The sequence below is a fragment of the Mesocricetus auratus genome, unplaced genomic scaffold, assembly GCF_017639785.1.
Source record: "Mesocricetus auratus isolate SY011 unplaced genomic scaffold, BCM_Maur_2.0 Super-Scaffold_100010, whole genome shotgun sequence".
Lineage (NCBI taxonomy): Eukaryota > Metazoa > Chordata > Mammalia > Rodentia > Cricetidae > Mesocricetus > Mesocricetus auratus.
In genome coordinates this window covers 82582584-82600081 of record NW_024429194.1, presented here as the reverse complement: position 1 = coordinate 82600081, position 17498 = coordinate 82582584, and the positions used below count along the sequence as shown (strand labels likewise).

Below are 17498 nucleotides of genomic sequence, written 5' to 3'. Positions count from 1 at the left end.
AGGCAGAGGCAGGAAGATCTCTGTGAATTTGGGTCTAGCCTGATCTCTATCGTTCCAGGCTAGCCAAGGCTACATAGTGAGGCCCTGTCTCAAAAAAACAACTAACTAATCAAATCAGACTGAACACATTTTACATTGTAACAGTCATGAGTCTGTGGGGATGAAGGATCAAAAGTTACGCCTTTAATCACAGAACTCAGGAGACAGAGACAGGAAGTGATTGGGCAGGGCAGAGACACGATTTCAGCCCTTTTGGATGAAGGAACAGAAACAGGAAGGAAGTAACTGGCAGCTGCTCCCCGTTCTCTGAACTTCCAGGCTTTCCCCCAATATTTGACTCCTGATTTTTTATTAAGATTAATTAGATTCGTGCTTCAAGTCCCAACCACAGCACAATATTCGTTATGAGTCGTTGGTCTGGTTCAAGATCTCTGGCACACCATCATCACTGGACCCTCACTGAAACCCCTCTAGATATCCCGCTATTGCCTCGAGTCATGGAAATCCTGTGGCTGTTGTTCCACAGGACCAGTCCCTTCACAAGATCCAGTAGGTCATAGAGGAAGTAGGGTGGGCTAATCCCAGGCTCATTATGTGGGTATGAGTGGTACCTGAGCTGGTCAGTCCAGGCCACTGGGACCACCCCACTCTGGGGAGGACCAGGGTCATCTCTCCCATGCCCATGGTGAGGTTTGAGGTTATCTCTCCAGAGTGCAGGGGGTCAACTCTTCCATGGGGGTGGTAGGGCCAGCTGTCATGCTGCAGTGTTCAGTGAGGGACAGGTCCAGGAATCCCAGGGACAGTGAGGGGTGGGACAGATTCAGTACGGCCCTCAGATTTCAACATGCATGGTTCTTATAACCCCCTGTGGCAACACAGGCTGTGGACTTCATCTCAGAACCTAGCTGCAGCAGGTACATGGACCCAGACATGACCTTTAGCAGCAGCTCAGGCCCAGACATCTCCGTGGCCCTGGTGGCAGCACAAGCCACCCAGAGCACTATGGCCCCAGTGGCAGCAAGTCCCTCGGACACCAGCATGGTTTCAGGTTGCTGTCTAGACTCCACACGGTTCTCGGTGGCAACAGGAGTCACAGACATCAACAAGGACCCTGGCTCTTGCTGGTCCACAAACACAGGTACTGCTGCTGCCTAGGGCCTCTGTGACACCATGGCTCCAAAGTGGCAGTACAGACCCCTCAGGTAGGAATCACTCTGGCTTCAGGGTGTCCCTTGGGCCCTAATATGGGCCCCATTGAGGGCCCAGATTCTGGGCATCCACACGACCCCCGATGTTGACAGGTGCTATGGACATGATCACAGACCATGGATGCAGTTGGGCCACAGATCCACTCATGGCCCCTGGCTGCAGCTCAAGCCTGGAGCACTCCATGGCCCTGTGTGACAACCCAGGACAATCAGATAGGGATAATCCCTGCTGTGGCATAGCTCTCAGACACCTACTTGGCCGTGTGTGGCAGCTGTGACCCCAGGGCTCCTCATGGCCCTCAGTGGACCAATGACATCTATACCACCATGACTGTAGTAGGTCCACAGACACGACATGGCCCTTGGCAACAGCCTAGGACCTGACAACTCCCTGTCCCCACGTGCAAGCAAGGCTCCCATAACAATATGTTCTTCAGGGCTCTCATCTCTTCAGATTCATCTCTCTCCAGGACATTGTCTTAGTTGGAGTTTTTATTGCTGTGAAAAGACACCTTGATCACAGCAACTCTTACAAAGAAAACATTTAACTGAGGTGGCAGCTTACAGATTCAGAGGTTCAGTCCATTATCATCATGACGGGGAGCATGGCGGCATGCAGGCAGACATGAACTGGTGACATCTTGATCAGAAGGCACCAGAAGGGGACTGTCACACTGAGTGATAGCCCGCCCCCACAGTGACACACTTCCTCCAGGAAGGCCAGACCTCCTAATAGTACCACTCCCTTTGGAGGCCATATCTTTCAAGCAACCACACTTTGTTTAGACAAATCCAGGAAGAACTAAGCTGGGCTGCTACATACCCAAAGCACTTGTGCTGGGTCCCTTAGTAGCCCATTTTGCTCCACTCTTACCTTCCATACAGAAGTTATGGTTCACTTGCTCACATAATCTATATTAGGAATATGAAGGAGTGGAAAGAATTAATGCCTTTAAGCCTGGTGGTGTACTCACAAAATGAACCCCCAAGTGTTCATCTTTGCCTGTGGGTACATGTCCAACAGCCTGTCAAAACAGGGCATTCCTTTGTCAACTGTCCTGAGAAATTCAGGAAGAAATATATAGGCAGTATAGGTGGTAAGCTTTGAATTCATTACTAACATATGAAAGAAACAGTGTATGTCTTTGTTTCTTTAAATTTAATTTTGTTGCTAAGGCACCCCTCATCATCTCTCTAGTTGATGTGTTTTCCCACGGTTATGCAAAAGTAAACGTCAGACTGCTACTGTTGGATCCTGCAGTTCCAGCAAGTCTAAGGGCTTGAGACATGGGAGGCCTTGGGGGAAGCTTTAAACCTGTGTGTCAGAGATCCAACCTAATGCCAACACTGCTCATGATAAATGGTGTAACAGGGCCTTATTGTCCATTCCTTGAGAGACCCACCCTTCTCTCTCTAGGCTCCCATATTTCCCCTCTCCTCAGCTGGTATGGGTCTGTATTGTCTCTACCTCCTCAGCATACCCTGGGTATAAGAACTCAGGTTCCACAGAAGACAATGGTGGGTCTCCAAGTACACACTGACACACAGAAGACAACGGTGGGTCTCCAAGTACACACTGACACACTCTGACACACAGAAGACAGCGGTGGGCCTTCAGGTACACATTGACTTGCTCTTCTTTGTTCAGCACCTGGCTGATTGTTTGAAAATCTTGTCTGTGTGAATATCTTCAAAACAGAGTCAAAATCCAGATTAATACTGCAAAATATCAGTCTGCTGCTGAGGTTACCTAGACACTGGGTAGCAAGTGGAATGTGTAGCGTCTGTCCTGGCCTTTCCTTTGAGTCAGTTCTGGGGAGTGGAGAGGATAGGACCTGTTCATCCCACCCTGCTGGAGAACACTCTTTCAGACGTAGTGTGGTGTAGCAGGGATTCCATCCTACACTCATGAGCAAGAGTTCTTGCCTCCTATAGACCGTTAGTACTGACCACCCAGCTTCTTCCTGACCCCAGAACTCTCTGCCCTTCCAATGCCACCCTTGTCTTTTCACTTGTAACCTCTCTTGCTCCTGGGTTCGCCACCACTGGTACCCTCGTCCCAGTCTGTTGTTCTCCAGGCTCCAGCTGAATGGCAGGTAGGCACCTCCTAACACTGGTCTAGAATGAGCTTAAGCATCTCTTGTGAGAATGCTGACAGCTGCTAGAAAATCCCCCTAATAATCTGGGCAGGCGCAGCCAAGCACAGCACTTGGGGAATCAGTTCTTTCCTCCTACTCTGAGTATGTCCATGGTCAAAGTCAGACCCTTAGGCTTGGTGGCAGGTGCCATTACCTTCTGAGCCATCCTGCCAGCACCTGGGAGGTTGAGTTAGGAGGGTAGTGAGTTGGAGGCCAGTCTGAACTGTGCAGTGAGACCCTGTTACAGAACAAAGCAAAATAACCATTGTGCAACAATATTCTAACCTCCAAAATATAATAAATGAAAAACTGAGTCACAATTCATCCCATTTACATCACCATGACTCTTCCCTATCTAGTAGTTGAGCAGGTCTCATGGAGCGCTTTGACAGAGTCAACAGGTTGCTTCTGGGTGGGGAGCTGCATGAGTTAGGGGAAAGATCGGAGGGAGACTATAAACTCCATTTGTACCTTTTGAATCTTGCTCTGTGTTCATGGGAAGTCTACTTTTTAAATGAATAATTTAAAAGATGAGTAACTTGCCTGGTTCCACTTTGCTTCCAAACTGCACAGTGGCTTCCCACAGTCTCCGGGGTCAGGGCTAGACTTCTGGTTCTTGTGCATACAAGGACCTCATTACTATTTGGGCTCCATCTGCCCCACTCTGACCTCTACAGCTGTGTGATCCAGCTGTGCTGAACACTGGCAGACACTGAAGTGAGCTGGCTTTGCCTCTGTGCCTTCCTCCCCACATCATTCCACTTCTTTCAAAACAGCCTGAAGTCCTTTCTCCTACGAGCGTGCTCTGAGCTCTGCTTCCGGGCTAATTGCCTTCTGCTGGGCTTGCGGAGTGCCCTTTGTGTGTTCCAGCAAAGGGCTGCCTCAGTCCTGTAGGGACTGTGTGTACCTCTCTCCCCTGCAACCTGAAGGTTCCTGGAGAACAGAGGCTATGCCTCATTGCCGGGTCTGGATTTAACACACACACACACACACACACACACACACACACACACCACACACACACACCACACACTGCTGACTTCTAGCTGCCCAATGAAGGTTATATTTGTAGAATCAGTTTTGTTGGGCAAACTTTAGAAAATTAGAAATAAAAATTTCAGATTTGGAGGACAGCTATGGTTCTCTGACTGCTTGAGACATTCAGAGTTGGAGGTAGAGCTTTGTTCCACTGCCTCCCAGGCCACAGTCATGGTTTAGAGGGTTCCAGCTAGCCAAAGCAGACAAGTTCTGTGCTCAAAGACTTTTGAAAATGCTCACTACCATAGTAGGTTGCTAGGCAACATGTCAACTTAATCCTAGAGTGATCAGTGAGGTGGGTGCTCTTCATGGCTTCGTCTTGCAACTAAGCATAATAAAGTTTGAGGCACTGGGCAGTGGTGGTAATAAGATGGTAATAATAAAACATTGAAATTATATATAAAAAATGTTTGAATCCGGGTGTTGGTGGCACACACCTTTAATCCCAGCACTTGGGAAACAGAGGCAGGCGGATCTCTGGGGCCACACAGAGAAACACTGTCTTGAAAGAAACAAAAAACCTATATGGTAGCTATAACTGGAGCCAGGATCCTCTACATGGAGACTTTGGTGTGGGTTTTCACAAAATGATTGGTGGATTCCTGCTAGGAAAACTTGGTGACCACAGTGTCTTTCCAGATGTCAGGATCAGGTAGCTGTAATTCTCACTCTACAGTCATAGCTGGCCTAGTGTTCACTATGTAGACCAGGCTGGCCTTGAACTCAGGGAGGTCCACCTGCCTCTAGCTTTAAAGGCATGCACTACTACATCTGGTCACCTCCACCTCTGAATGGTTGTAGACTCTTTGGTTTTCTAGGTCCTCAAACAGGGTTTCTCTGTATTGTTTTGAAGGCTGTCCTGGAACTCGCTCTATAGAGACTGGGAAGTTTCCTGATCCTTTCATAGTACACCATTACAATTGGATACTATAGTTTCTTATATGACTCAGCTTAGCTAAAGCTTAACAAAGTTACCAAAGACAAAGAAACTAGACATATATTACTGTGAACATGAGTAGACTCTAAGAATTTATAAACTTAGGCAGGTGGTGGTGGTGCACTTTTAAACCCAGCACTCAGGAGGCAGAAGCAGGAGGATCTCTGAGTTCGAGGCCAGCCTGGACTACAAATTGAATTCCAGGACAGCCAGAGTCACATAGAGAATCCCTGTCTCAAAAAACCAAAAAAAAAAAAAAAAAACCAATTTATAAACTTTATCTTAAGTATCTATATTGTTCCTTATTTAAAATTTTCTAGAAGCCTGGTGTTGAACATGAGCAGTTAGACACATTTCATCATCTGGTGTCCATTGAGGGGTTGTTTACATTCAGCTTGGCCAGTGGACTTGTCTTGATTGCTGTAGTGGTTTGAATAGTAATGGGCACCATAGACTTGTGTGTTTGAGTGCTTGGCCATAGGGAGTGACACTATTAGGTGTGGCTTTGTTGGAGGAGGTGTGTCACTAGGGAGTGGTCTCGGAGATCTCAGAAGCTCAAGCCACACCTAATGTTTTCTTTACTTGTTGCCTACTAATCCAGATGCAGAACTTTCAGTTCCTTCTCTAGCAGCGTGTCTGCCTGAGGGCTGCCAGGTCCCAGCGGACTAAACCTCTGAACTATAACCCACTCCCTTAATAAGAGCTATTGTGTTTGCCGGGCAGTGGTGGCACATGCCTTTAATTGCAGCACTTGGGAGGCAGATCTCTGTGAGTTTGAGGCCAGCCTGGTCTACAGAGTGAGTTCCAAAGTGACAGAGAAACCCTGTCAAAAAAACAAAATCAAAAAGAGTGGCTGTGGTCATGATGTCTTCTCATAGCAACAGAAACCCTAACTACACCAATTGCCTTAATCCATGTGGGAAAACTCTACCAAAATTTGGACAGCACCTTATGGAGGCAGCCCAGATATAAAAGGACGGGGCCAGATCACCATTGGCTTTTCCTGTCATTGCTGAGTTAATTTACTGCTGAGTTCTTTGATACCAGAACCAACTTTTTGGGCTTTCTACAAGACTGGAGTGGCTTTCCAGGAGCCTCCCAGGCCTTTCATAGCAGGCTGGGATTGCCCAGGTACTCAGCCTTGAGGACTGAGCAACAGGACTGTCAGTCTCTGGGTGTGAGACAGCCATTGTTGAACTACGCCTGTTGAGGGTTTCAGCTTCAAGAACATAGCAACTGTGGGTTCTTGACATTCCAGATGTGAGACAGCTACTGTAGGGACCATTTTGACCATATTTCCTAAACTAATTTAATAAATCCTTTTTTGTTTGTTTTTCGAGACAGGGTTTCTCTGTTTAGACGTGGCTGTCCTGGAATTCACTCTGTAGACCAGGATGGTCTCGAATTCACAGAGATCCTCCTGCCTCTGCCTCCCAGTGTGCCACCACCGCCCAGCTCTTAATAGATCGTTTCTCTCTCTCTCCTCTCTTTCTCTCTCTCTCTCTCTCTCTCATACAAGGCACCATCAAACATGTTCTAGGTTTTTTGCACTTTACTGTAGACTCAAGGAACTCAAAACCCTGAAGGTGGATATAGCTCTACCCAGAAATCATCTCATTGGCAGGGCTGTTACAAGGCCTGAAGCAAAGAGCACCCCTGAATTTAAGACACAAGAAGGACCTTGCTAGCTAGCCTGCTCTGCCACCAGCACTGTGAATGGCAAACAGCCAGCCACCAGGTTAAAGAGGTGTCCCATATCCTGAGCTACATAAAGATGTGGGGCTTGGGAATGAGAGCAGTAACGGGAAGTCCCGAGCTTTTGACTGCTGCCGCTTTCCTTAGTCGAAGAAGCAACAGACCTGGGACAGAAAGAACCCCCAGACTTGTGAACACAGCAGGGAAATCTAATCTCTTCTGCTGCTAGACTGGGAGATAAGAAAGTGGGGGTGGTAGAGCCATCAGGTTGAGGATTAGGGGGACCAAGGAACAGTGCTGTGCAGAGCACAGCATATTGCAGTTCACCTATGATGGCACCACCTCCCTAGAGTCAGGCACACCAGAGACGGCCCCCTGTTGGGAGGCAAGCCTGGCATCTCCAGGAAGTAGAAAATGCAGGAAAAGGAATCTTAAGAGGAATCAGGTTCAAATGTCACTCTGGAAAATGAAGGACCAGAAGGTGCTATACATCTTCCATGTGGGCCGAGACTTGAAGTCAGCCTCTGGGTAATGCCACCCAAAGTCCCTCACTGAGTCTCAACACCCACCCAACTCCTTGGCCCCAAGTCTATAATACCACTACTTAATTAGTGAACAGTTAAAAAACAGCTTTATTGGTGACCTAAGGGAGCTAAGGTCTCCAATCCATCCCTCATTTCCCAGGGTGTCAACTGCAAAGGCCTTCTCCAGTAGGAAGGCCAATCACATGATTTGTGAGAGCTCCTGGCACGGAGTCACAGCTCTACTCTTAATTCAAAAGAATTCCAAATCCTGATTACTGAGTCAGCAAAGTCAGAGGCTAGAGTCCAATGGGCACCGGTGCCCTGCCTGTGGGGGCTCAGGAGGCTGGCCAAATTCTTCAGCAGTTTCTGCAGAGCTGTGGAGGCAGAGGCCGGAAGAGCACAGCAAACTGCCAAGATTAGTTTCCAAGAGGGACCCTGCTCCAGCGGGGCATGGAAACTGGCCCTGCAAATGCACTTTGGGTATGATGGGGTCACATCGCCGAGCAGCCTGGGAAGGACAGAACCCTGCCATGTCCTTGGCATGCCAAGGCTCCGTGGTCCAGGCTCAGTGGGGCTGCCATAGCCTGTCATTCTTGGGTCCTCACCACTGGGACATCAGTGTGTGGAGAGCCTCAGGCTCTTGATAGGATATAGGTACCACATCACAACCCCTGAAGGATTGATGATCACGGTGAAGTTGGTTTCACTCTTGAGGCCGCTGATGACATCCCCTGTGAAGACATTCTGGCCCTGTATTGGGGAGGTACACATCATTGTCGAGGCTAACATGAGAACAGTTATACAGAGACCTACTCCTCGGAAGACCTAGAAGCCTATATACTTCAGCCTGCCTGTCCTAGGCCTCCAGTACACCCCAGTAGGAGTTTCCCAATCACTTATTAGCAAGGTTGACAGATGTTCAAGCAGACAACAGAAAAAGCCCCACCCTGTGGACAACTGTAAGGACAATGGTGCAAAAGCTGGCCAGTGAGCGAGGACCGGCTGGGGATGTCGAGGGGCTCATTCATACCGAGCAGCTCCATCTATGTGGCTGGAAACAACAGTGCAGAGAATAGCACCAGCTTGGTCCCTCCCGCTGCACCTCCGCCCCTGGCAGGCACTTTCCACGGCTCAAAGGCATAGGGGATACCATGTGTGAGCCAGGGCCATCCGGATGCCCGAAGGCTGGGCCAGGGACTGTAGGTGGCAGGGCACTTACCTCATACACTCTGGATCTAGGGAACTTCAGTTCCAAGAGGGAGGAATGGAAGTGGTAAGGCATGTCTGTCCTGCGGCTGAAGAAGACCAGAGCACTTGCCTCATTAGACAGACGCCGTTTAAACACCTCGATTTGGGATTTACTCTAGGCACAAAAGAGAACCACTGGATGGAGTTCCATGTTCAGTTTGGTCCTGCTATCCCTGCCTTCCATACCCTCCCCCATAAGCTCTCTCTCTATCTGCAGCCCATTGCTCTGTCACAAAGACTTGAGCCATCTAGGACCTACACTTTTCTTTCCCTTCTTTCCTGCCTCAGCAGACGCTTGCCTAACTCGGTGCCAGGCCCTGCATTGGATGACAGGAGGTACAGACACAAAGAGCTGAGGCTACACCATATGAGCACTGCCAAGACAATTCCAGGGCTGCAGTTGGGGACACTACTAAGAGGGAACACTAAACCCTAACGGGGGGGGGGGGGGGAGGGGAAGGCACGAGGCGAGCCGCATGCAGTGAGGACGGGCCATTGTGCAGAGCAGCCCTCGGGCACGGTTCCACCATTGGCACCACTGGCAGGGACATCACTAATTCAACAAGTGCCTTCTGTTTTTTGTTTTGTTTTCTGCTTTCTTTTTTTTCTCCCTGGGACAAGGTTTCTCTATATAATAGTCATGGCTGACCTGGAACTCACTCTGTAGACCAGGCTAGCCTTGAACTCAGAGATCTGCCTGCCTCTGTCTCCCGAGTGCTGGGATTAAAGGTGTGCGCCACCACTGCCTGACTTCTTCTTTTTTAAGAGATTTATCATTATACTTATATGTATGAGTGTTTTGTCTGCATGTATATAAATTTACTGCATGCATGTATACAATGCCTGAGGCCAGAAAAGGGTGTCAGATTCCTGGAATTGGAGTTACACACACCACATGCATTCTGGGAATTGAACCCTGAGTTCCTGGAAGAGAGGTAAGTATTCTTAAACACTGAGCCATCCTCCTAGCATCAACACTTATTAACTGTTAACGTGCGTGCGTGTGTGCGTGTGTGCGTGTGTGCGTGCGTGCGTGTGTGCATGTTGTAAGTACATCAGAGAACACATGGAAATCAGAGAACCTGTGGCATTTGGTTCTCTTCTTTACCTTGTGGGTCTCAAGACTGAACCCAGGCCATCAGGGTCTGCAGCTTTACCAGTGAGCCATCTTGCTGGTTCTCTACAAGTCCTTTCTATATTTGATATATTTCTTTTCACTAGAGGTAGGGATTTATGCACAGAACAAAGGCTTTGGGGAGACACTATTGAATTCAAGTACAAATACATGGCCTTGGGGAAAAGTTGCTTAGATTCTGGAAGTTCTAATTTCAGTAAAACAGTGGTACTCAATAAACAGTAGACTCTAGCAGTAGCAACAGTGTACTAAAACACTCATGAAACTCTGGAGAAAAGTACCAATTTTCTGCAGGACATCACCTGCATGCAGCCACTGTGACTTACTGATCCCGTGCTCCTGCCATGCATCCCCACTCTGACGCAGGAACTGTCCTGTTCTGACCCAGACAAGAAGCCAGCAGCTCCCAGCAGCATCCCTAAACCCATGCTACCAGGAGGGAGACCCAGCCCCAGCTCTACTGTTCTCCGGGGAGCCCAGCTCCGTAAGCCTCCTCTTCTGCTCACTCCATTCCAGTACCTTGAAGATCCTGCGTCCCGCGATGCCTAAGCGATCCTGATTGATTTTGATCATGAGTGGATTCTGAAGAATGTCTATGTTCTGGGGGGAGATGGTACGAAGGTCCGTGGACATGAAGAGTGGGGCTGCCAGTATTGTCCACAGGGCCATTTGGGCCTTGGACTCCTCAAAGCTGAGGCCAAAATTTCCGATGAGCAGCTGGGGACAGAGGAAAGGAGCAAATAGCGAGGGCCTCCTTAGGGCCTTTGCCAAACATGTGACCAAGGCAAGAGCAGACAGGGAAGCCGGGCGTTGGTGGCGCTCGCCTTTAATCCCAGCACTCGGGAGGCAGAGGCAGGTGGATCTCTGTGAGTTAGAGGCCAGCCTGGTCTACAAGAGCTAGTTCCAGGACAGCCTCCAAAACAACACAGAGAAACCCTGCCTTGAAAAACAAAAACAAAAAACACAAACAAACCAACAAAAGAGCCGACAGGGGTTGGGGTGAAGGCCACACATGGGGACCTGGCTTAGCATAGCCAAGGGTACTGCAGCAGCAAGTCATATCCCTTCTAGCGTCAGCTTCCCCTGTGCGGAAGGAGTGGGGAGATGCAGGTTCATACAAGTTCAGGACCTGCTCTGGGCAGAGGGAGTTCAGAGTTAGCCTGAGAGATTTGTCTCCAAGCAAACACTATAGAAAGGGTGAGTATATAGCTCAGAGTAGAGTGCTTGCCTAGGCATATAAAGCCTGGGCTTGACTTCAGTACTGGGTGAGAAACAAAACAAAACAAAACAAAACAGAGGAGAGTTTTGGCCTCTGTGGCTCCTGCCTGTAATCTTAGCACTTGCGAGGTAGAGGCAGGTGAACTTCCATGAGTTCAAGTGCAAGAGGTCTATACAGCTAGCCAGGGCGATACAGAGACTTCTATCTCAAACGCAACAAAAGAGGGAGGGCAGGTGAGAAGGAGGTGTGAAAGGAAGAAATGCGTTAGGGAGAGGAGCTGGAGTTCCTACACCTGCCATCGGCCACCCTTCGCCATAGCCACAGCTGGGGGACCACGGAGACTCTTGACTCTAAGACGACCAACCAGTTCATAGTCAAGATGCAAGTAACCACGACTAATGCTGTAGCCTCTGTCATTATCCTCATTTCCAGATGACAAGACTGAGGCAAGGAAGATATTAAGGATCTAGGCCATCGAGACCAGGTGTGGCGGCGTATGCCTTTAATTCCAGCACTGGAGGTAGAGGCGCAGATCTGTGTGTTCCAGGCCAGCCAGGATTCCATAGTGACATAGTGAGACCCTGTCTAAAGGAAAAAAATAAAAATAAAAAAAGGAGAGAGAGGGGGAGGGGAAGGAAGGAGGGGAGGGGAGAGAAAGAGCAAGAGAGCAGAAGAAACTGGGCAGATGAAGCTGAGAGCTGGAGCAGAAGTTCCAGAACTCTGCTCTCCAGGCTGGCCCTCCTCCTGCCTCACCATGGTTACTGACGGGTGATGCTTCCTGACTGACAGAGCTGATGATCCTGAGAGTGTAAGTCACCAGGGCTATGACTGAGATCTAAAGGACAAGGACTAGAAGCAGGATTGGGGGGGCGGCAGTGATGGGGGCAGGACTGGCGGCTTTGCAGGGTGAGAGAGTACAGCATCAAAGGAGCCAGAGGCAGAGAGGGAAAGCTGGGTGCATGTTACAGATAGGCTCTCAGAGCTCTTTGAGGCTCCAGAATGTCCTGGGAGGTGCTTAACAATGGGCATTCCCAGACTGTGCTCTTGAACATTCTGATGCGAAGGGAGGGGGACAGGGAGGGGTTTAGAAGACCCCGACACACCGAGTTCAGGCACACAGTTGTGTTGTTTTAGGCCCTACCTAGAACAACGGTTCTCAATCTGTGGGTCCTGACCCTAGGGGGTCACATATCAGATATTTACATTATAATTCATAACAGTAGCAAAATTACAGTGATGAAGTAGCAACAAAATAATTTTATGGTTGGGGTCCCGACAACAGTGTTAAAGGGTTGAAGCAACAGGAAGGTTGAGGATCACTATCCTATAAGGAGGAGAACACAGGGTGGTTGGACAACTATCCTATAATGAAGAGAGCACAGGGTGGTTGGACCACTATCCTATAAGGAGGAGAGCACAGGGTGGTGGGTGGGTTGTGGAGGTTGCAGGGATGGTACGGGGAGGGCGGGGCTAGAGACCTCCCCTTTCCAAGTTGGTACCATGTCTGGGTCGTTCCAGTGTCCAGGACCCGCCACTGGCTGCAGGATGTCCTGGTGTTTCACAAACCAGTCCACAATGGAGAGCACACTCTTCCAGGAGTCCTGGATATCGTCATAGTTTCGCCAGAGATTACAGATGTTGGCAAGCAGCGTGTAGTTCACCTGGATGTTGGGAAAGGCAGGAGCCAGCACCAGTCACCCTGATGCCCAGGGGCCACCTACCAGCTGGGGAGGCTAGCAGATGGAGGCTTGGAATGAGGCAGAGAATGGGTCTCCAGGGGTGTGTTGTCTGGGAAGGTGGCTCCATTCAGGGGCTGCCCAAGCCTTCCCTCCATACAGGGGGTGTGCACAACACCCTCCCCACTGTGTGCCACATGCATGATGTGCGTTTCTTTGGTGACAGTGCTACCACTTGCCTCCTTCGGTTTCGGAGGTCTAAGCCTTCTGAGGCTCTGCCTGGCCTCAGCAGCCTTCTGGGTCTTCTGACCCATGTGGAACCATCCAGGATTCTGATCCCTTGCTGAACACTGTGCCTATGCCTTGCTTGCCTGTCTTGGATGCTAACACCAACTACCTACCTGATGAGCTGGCTGAGGCCTCCTCTATGGTTCAATGACCTACAAATGGGTATGCCGGCTAACTCTGAGGAGAGCAACTCTGGCTAAGGTGGCAGTCTGCCCTTGGCCTGGGAGTGAGAAGCCGTGGCAGGCAGGCAGGTGCACAGAATGACTTACCTTGGGGGGTAGGCCCCCTTCATAGGCTGGCCAGCTGCAAGAAAAGGCGATGGGACGGCCTGTGGCATTCAGGGCAGCGGCCATCTTGGGATATCCTGCAGAAACCCCAGTTTGGTGACTGAGCACACACACAGGACAGTCTAGGAAGTGCCTCCCTGTACCTAAAGGTTTACTTTCTGGGTGCCAAGCCTATGTAGCTACGGTGTCATTGCATGTGTAGGGGGCCTGGGAGCCGCAAGCAGGGGTGAGGGATTTGGGAAAACTACCAGCACGGGGTACAGGCGAACTGAGCGCCACAGCTGCTGCCCTCTCTCCATACGATGGTGCAGCCAGGCATGAACTCACCCTCTGCTCGCTCTTTGTCAGTAGAGAAGCAGCCATCCAGCTTCAGCATGTCCACCTTCCACTCGGCAAAGGTTTCCGCGTCCAGCTCCACTTTGTCTAGAGTGGTGCCGGGGTAACCCATGCAGGTCATTTTGCCCATGTCCTCATAGATGCCTAACTTCAGACCTAGGGAATGAGCCTGCCGGGGTTGAAGAGACATATGTGGCTCAGTGAGACCTTCTTCATAGGCATATCTCGACAGGTTAAAACTTTCAGTGGCCTAGGGCTGTGGGTGTAGCTCGGCGGGCAGAGTGCTTGGCTAGCATGCTCTGCATAAACTGTGCAGAGTGCATGACCTAAAATACCAGAGCATCAAACGCTTTTGTTTGTTTGCTTGAGACAAGATCTCTCTATGTAGCTGTTCTGGAACTCTCTATGTAGACCAGGCTGGCTTTGAACTCAGAGATCTGCCTGCCTCTGGAGCATAGGACTAAAGGTACACACTACTACATCCAGCTACCACCAGAAGTTTAAGGTTATCTTCAGCTACAGAGTGTTGGAGGTCATCCTGGGCTACACAAGACCCTGTCTCAATGAAATAAAACAGAAACTCTCAATGGCTCCCATTGATTGAAAGACAGGTCAGCTGTGGCCATTTTCCTCCAGCTATCTCTTGCCTTGAGGCCTTTTATTGCCCCAGAGGCCTCATCTCTGGGACCAATTCAACCTAATGCCTACTCCAGGGGTCTTTCTTTTTGCTAAAGTTCCTTTCTGGCTCTCGCCTCATTAGACCAAAAGTAGGTGTTCATTTTTCAGTTTCCACCATTGTACTCAGTTCTCATCGGAGACTGTGCCAGTAGAGCCCCAGGCACATAGGAGGGAGAGGTGTGGCCTTCATCCTAAGGGGCGGGTGCTGGAGTGGAACTTACATAGTCAGCTAGGAAGGCAATCCCATGAGGGAAGCGATTGGGATCAGGCATCAGGCGGCCTCTGGCATCACGCCCACCAATCCAGCAGTCATCGATGTTGAGGTATACATAACCCAGGTCCCGCCATCCATCCTGGGCTAGTCGGTCAGCCATCTCCATGAAGAGCCGTTCGCTAGCAAGGGATAAGAGGATGGTGTCGCTCAACAACCCAGGCTGACCCTCATTGCTGCTCTTTCCTCTGTTCTGAGTGTGAATTCTGGCTATAAATTTGTGTCTCTAGCTGGGTGGGTTGTGGTGCATGTCTTTAATTCCAGCACTCTGTAGGCAGAGGCAGTCAGATTTCTGTGAGTTCGAGGCCATTCTGGTCTACAGAGCTAGGTCTAGTGCAGCCAGGGCCATAAAGAGAAACCCTGTCTCAAAAAACCAAAAGAAGCCTGACGTTGGTGGTGCACGCCTTTAATCCCAGCACTTGGGAGGCAGAGGCAGGTGGATCTCTGTGAGTTCGAGGCCAGCCTGGCCTACAGAGCGAGTTCCGGGACAGGCTCCAAATCAATACAGAGAAACCCTGTCTGGAAAAACAAAAACAAACAAGCAAACAAAAAGCCAGGCATTGGTGGCACACGTCTTTAATCCCAGCACTTGGGATGCAGAGGCAGGTAGATCTCTGTGAGTTCGAGGCCAGCCTGGTCTACAGAGAGAGTTCTGGAACAGGCTCCAAAAACAATACAGAAAAACCCTGTCTCGAAAAGCCAAAAAGAAGAAGAAGAAGAAGAAGAAGAAGAAGAAGAAGAAGAAGAAGAAGAAGAAGAAGAGGAAGAGGAAGAGGAAGAGGAAGAGGAAGAGGAAGAGGAAGAGGAAGAGGAAGAAGAAGAGGAAGAGGAAGAAGAAGAGGAAGAAGAGGAAGAAGAAGAAGAAGAAGAAGAAGAAGAAGAAGAAACAATCATCATGCCTCTGCTATCTGCTGAGGGCTAGGCCAAATAACAAGAGTACATGACATCCCAAGATTGTATCAGGGTGGAATGAAGGGGGTGGTCTGGCCCTAGGCCAAAGGGCAGTACTAGGCCAAGGGAAGCATGTGGGGCCTGTCTGGCCTTTTATCTCTTTTCAGTTAGCTCAGGAGCCATGTCCACCTCAAGGTCCCTACCCACTGAGGCCCCACATAGGTCACAGGGCTAGGTATCATCCTGCAGTCTCTCTAGGCTGGGTGATCCTGACCTTGAACTTTTTGCTGATGAGTGTCCTCCACTCCCTGCCCTCATTTTATTGCCCTGGTTGTGCAAATCTTACTCACCTGATGCAGTTCTTTGGGTCCTGGTCACAATTGATGTTACAGCGGAAACGTTCCCAGGCCAGCCAACCCATGGGTGGCGTTCGCAGGAGCCCATTCTCCAGCATCAGCACCTGGGCCACCAGGGCCAGTAAGAGCACTGAGGGGGAGGTGGACAGTGACTTAAATGGCTCCCACGGCCTCTCCCCCTCATCATCACAGCACCCTTCACGCCATCTTAGCATTACTTCACCCTGTACAGCACAGGGGGAACCCAGACCACCCAGTTCAGGTTAGAGTCCTTAGAGTCATCTCTGCATGTGCAGGTCGACAGGGCAAGGTAGCCTGTCTAAAAGGCGAGGCTACCCACTTGCTGTTGCCACAGGCTGAGCATGAATAGGACTGACCCCTGCAGTCATGCGCTTGATGTATGTGAGATCGTATTCCTCCTCCTCTCCAAAGACAGTACACTGTGGATAGACTAGGTTTCTGAGGCCTTGGGCTCTTAAAGCCTCAGACTCAGACCCGGCTGCTCGCCTATGTGAGCCCTTCCCTCTTGGACTTCAGTGTTCTTACATGTAAGTTACTGTACCCACTTTACAGGTCTGCTACAGCAGGCCGGGACCCCATAAGACAGGGCCTGTATGCTGGAGCAGGGCTGAGGAAGGAAGTGCTCTTTGGAGCAGAACCGATTCTTGGCTGGGGAGCATCACCTTGCTTTTCCTGGCCCAGCTCCAAGGAGAGTCACACTTCTCCCCATATCAAGGAAGAAGAACAAGTATCGGGGCCTGGAGCTTCCCCCTCTACAGCACTACTCCGAAAGCCACCCCGGGTAGGTTGAGGGTACCTGTCTTCTGCAGCATTGCCTTGGAGTCAATTATCAGGACCCAACTGAATCTTCTTTGCTCTCTAATCAGCTTTTTATGTTGAGCTGTGGAAGATAAAAAGTTAATTATCTCACCGGGCATAGTGGCGCACGGGCCTTTAATTCCGGCACTCGGGTGGGTAGAGGCAGGGGGATCTCCACGAATTCCAGGCCAGCCTAGTCCACAAAGCGCGTTTCAGGCCAAGCCAGGGTTACATAGGAAGACACTGCCTCAAAATGGGGGTGTTATGGCAGGGTGTTGAGGCACACACCTTTAATCCCAGCACTCTGTGAGGTGGAGAATAACCTTGTCTACACAGTGAGTTTTAGGACGGTTGCGGCACCAAGTCGCTTTCATGATTGTCACTCCTCCCCCGACCATCAATTACCGGAGTCTGGGCTCTTCCTTTAGAACTACATGGGTTCTAGGACGGTGTCCTTTTGCCAGACCAGTGTCGGAAAGCGGCAGCGACTAGTTCCAGGAAGAAGGGAGGCGTTGGGGCCTACCAGACTCCGGATTCCCGTGTGGTGTCGGGGTTCTCGGCCTCGACCCTCAAAGATCCCAGGTCCAGGGTCCTCCTTGATCCTTACCCTCTCGCTTGCTCAATCCCCCGTGTCAGGAGCCCACAGCCGCTGCCGCGAGTACCTACTGCGACCCGGGAGGCGGGGCATCGCGGGGGCAACCCTTCCGGAGCAACCAATCAGAATCCCCTAGCAACGCCGAGCTCTCCCTCTATG

General features: G+C 50.2%; 1 protein-coding gene across 3 annotated transcripts; it reads right to left on the bottom strand.

Annotated features, from left to right (window-relative positions):
• Nucleotides 1-7624: 7624 nt before the first annotated feature.
• Nucleotides 7625-17467, bottom strand: Naga (alpha-N-acetylgalactosaminidase). 3 transcript variants are annotated; one of them, XM_040752701.1, is made up of 10 exons: nucleotides 17352-17467; nucleotides 16743-16826; nucleotides 15920-16055; nucleotides 14629-14800; nucleotides 13721-13898; nucleotides 13376-13470; nucleotides 12642-12803; nucleotides 10443-10640; nucleotides 8760-8903; nucleotides 7625-8290 (listed from the first exon to the last, which is right to left on the bottom strand). In XM_040752701.1, the coding sequence occupies exons 2-10, from the start codon at nucleotides 16756-16758 to the stop codon at nucleotides 8156-8158; spliced, it is 1236 nt and encodes a 411-aa protein (XP_040608635.1). In that variant the 5' UTR covers nucleotides 16759-16826; nucleotides 17352-17467; the 3' UTR covers nucleotides 7625-8155. The 3 variants fall into 3 exon arrangements, with proteins under 3 accessions (XP_040608635.1, XP_040608634.1, XP_040608636.1); XM_040752700.1 differs by having other exon boundaries at nucleotides 17150-17440; XM_040752702.1 differs by having other exon boundaries at nucleotides 17268-17440.
• Nucleotides 17468-17498: the final 31 nt, after the last annotated feature.

Excerpts from the sequence above, each read along its gene's own strand:
- Naga (XM_040752701.1), bottom strand. Across the intron at positions 14,801-15,919 it reads GACCCAAAGAACTGCATCAG|CGAACGGCTCTTCATGGAGA; the intron begins GTGAGTAAGATT and ends ATCCCTTGCTAG. Across the intron at positions 10,641-12,641 it reads ACTGGAACGACCCAGACATG|CTGCTCATCGGAAATTTTGG; the intron begins GTACCAACTTGG and ends CTCTGTCCCCAG.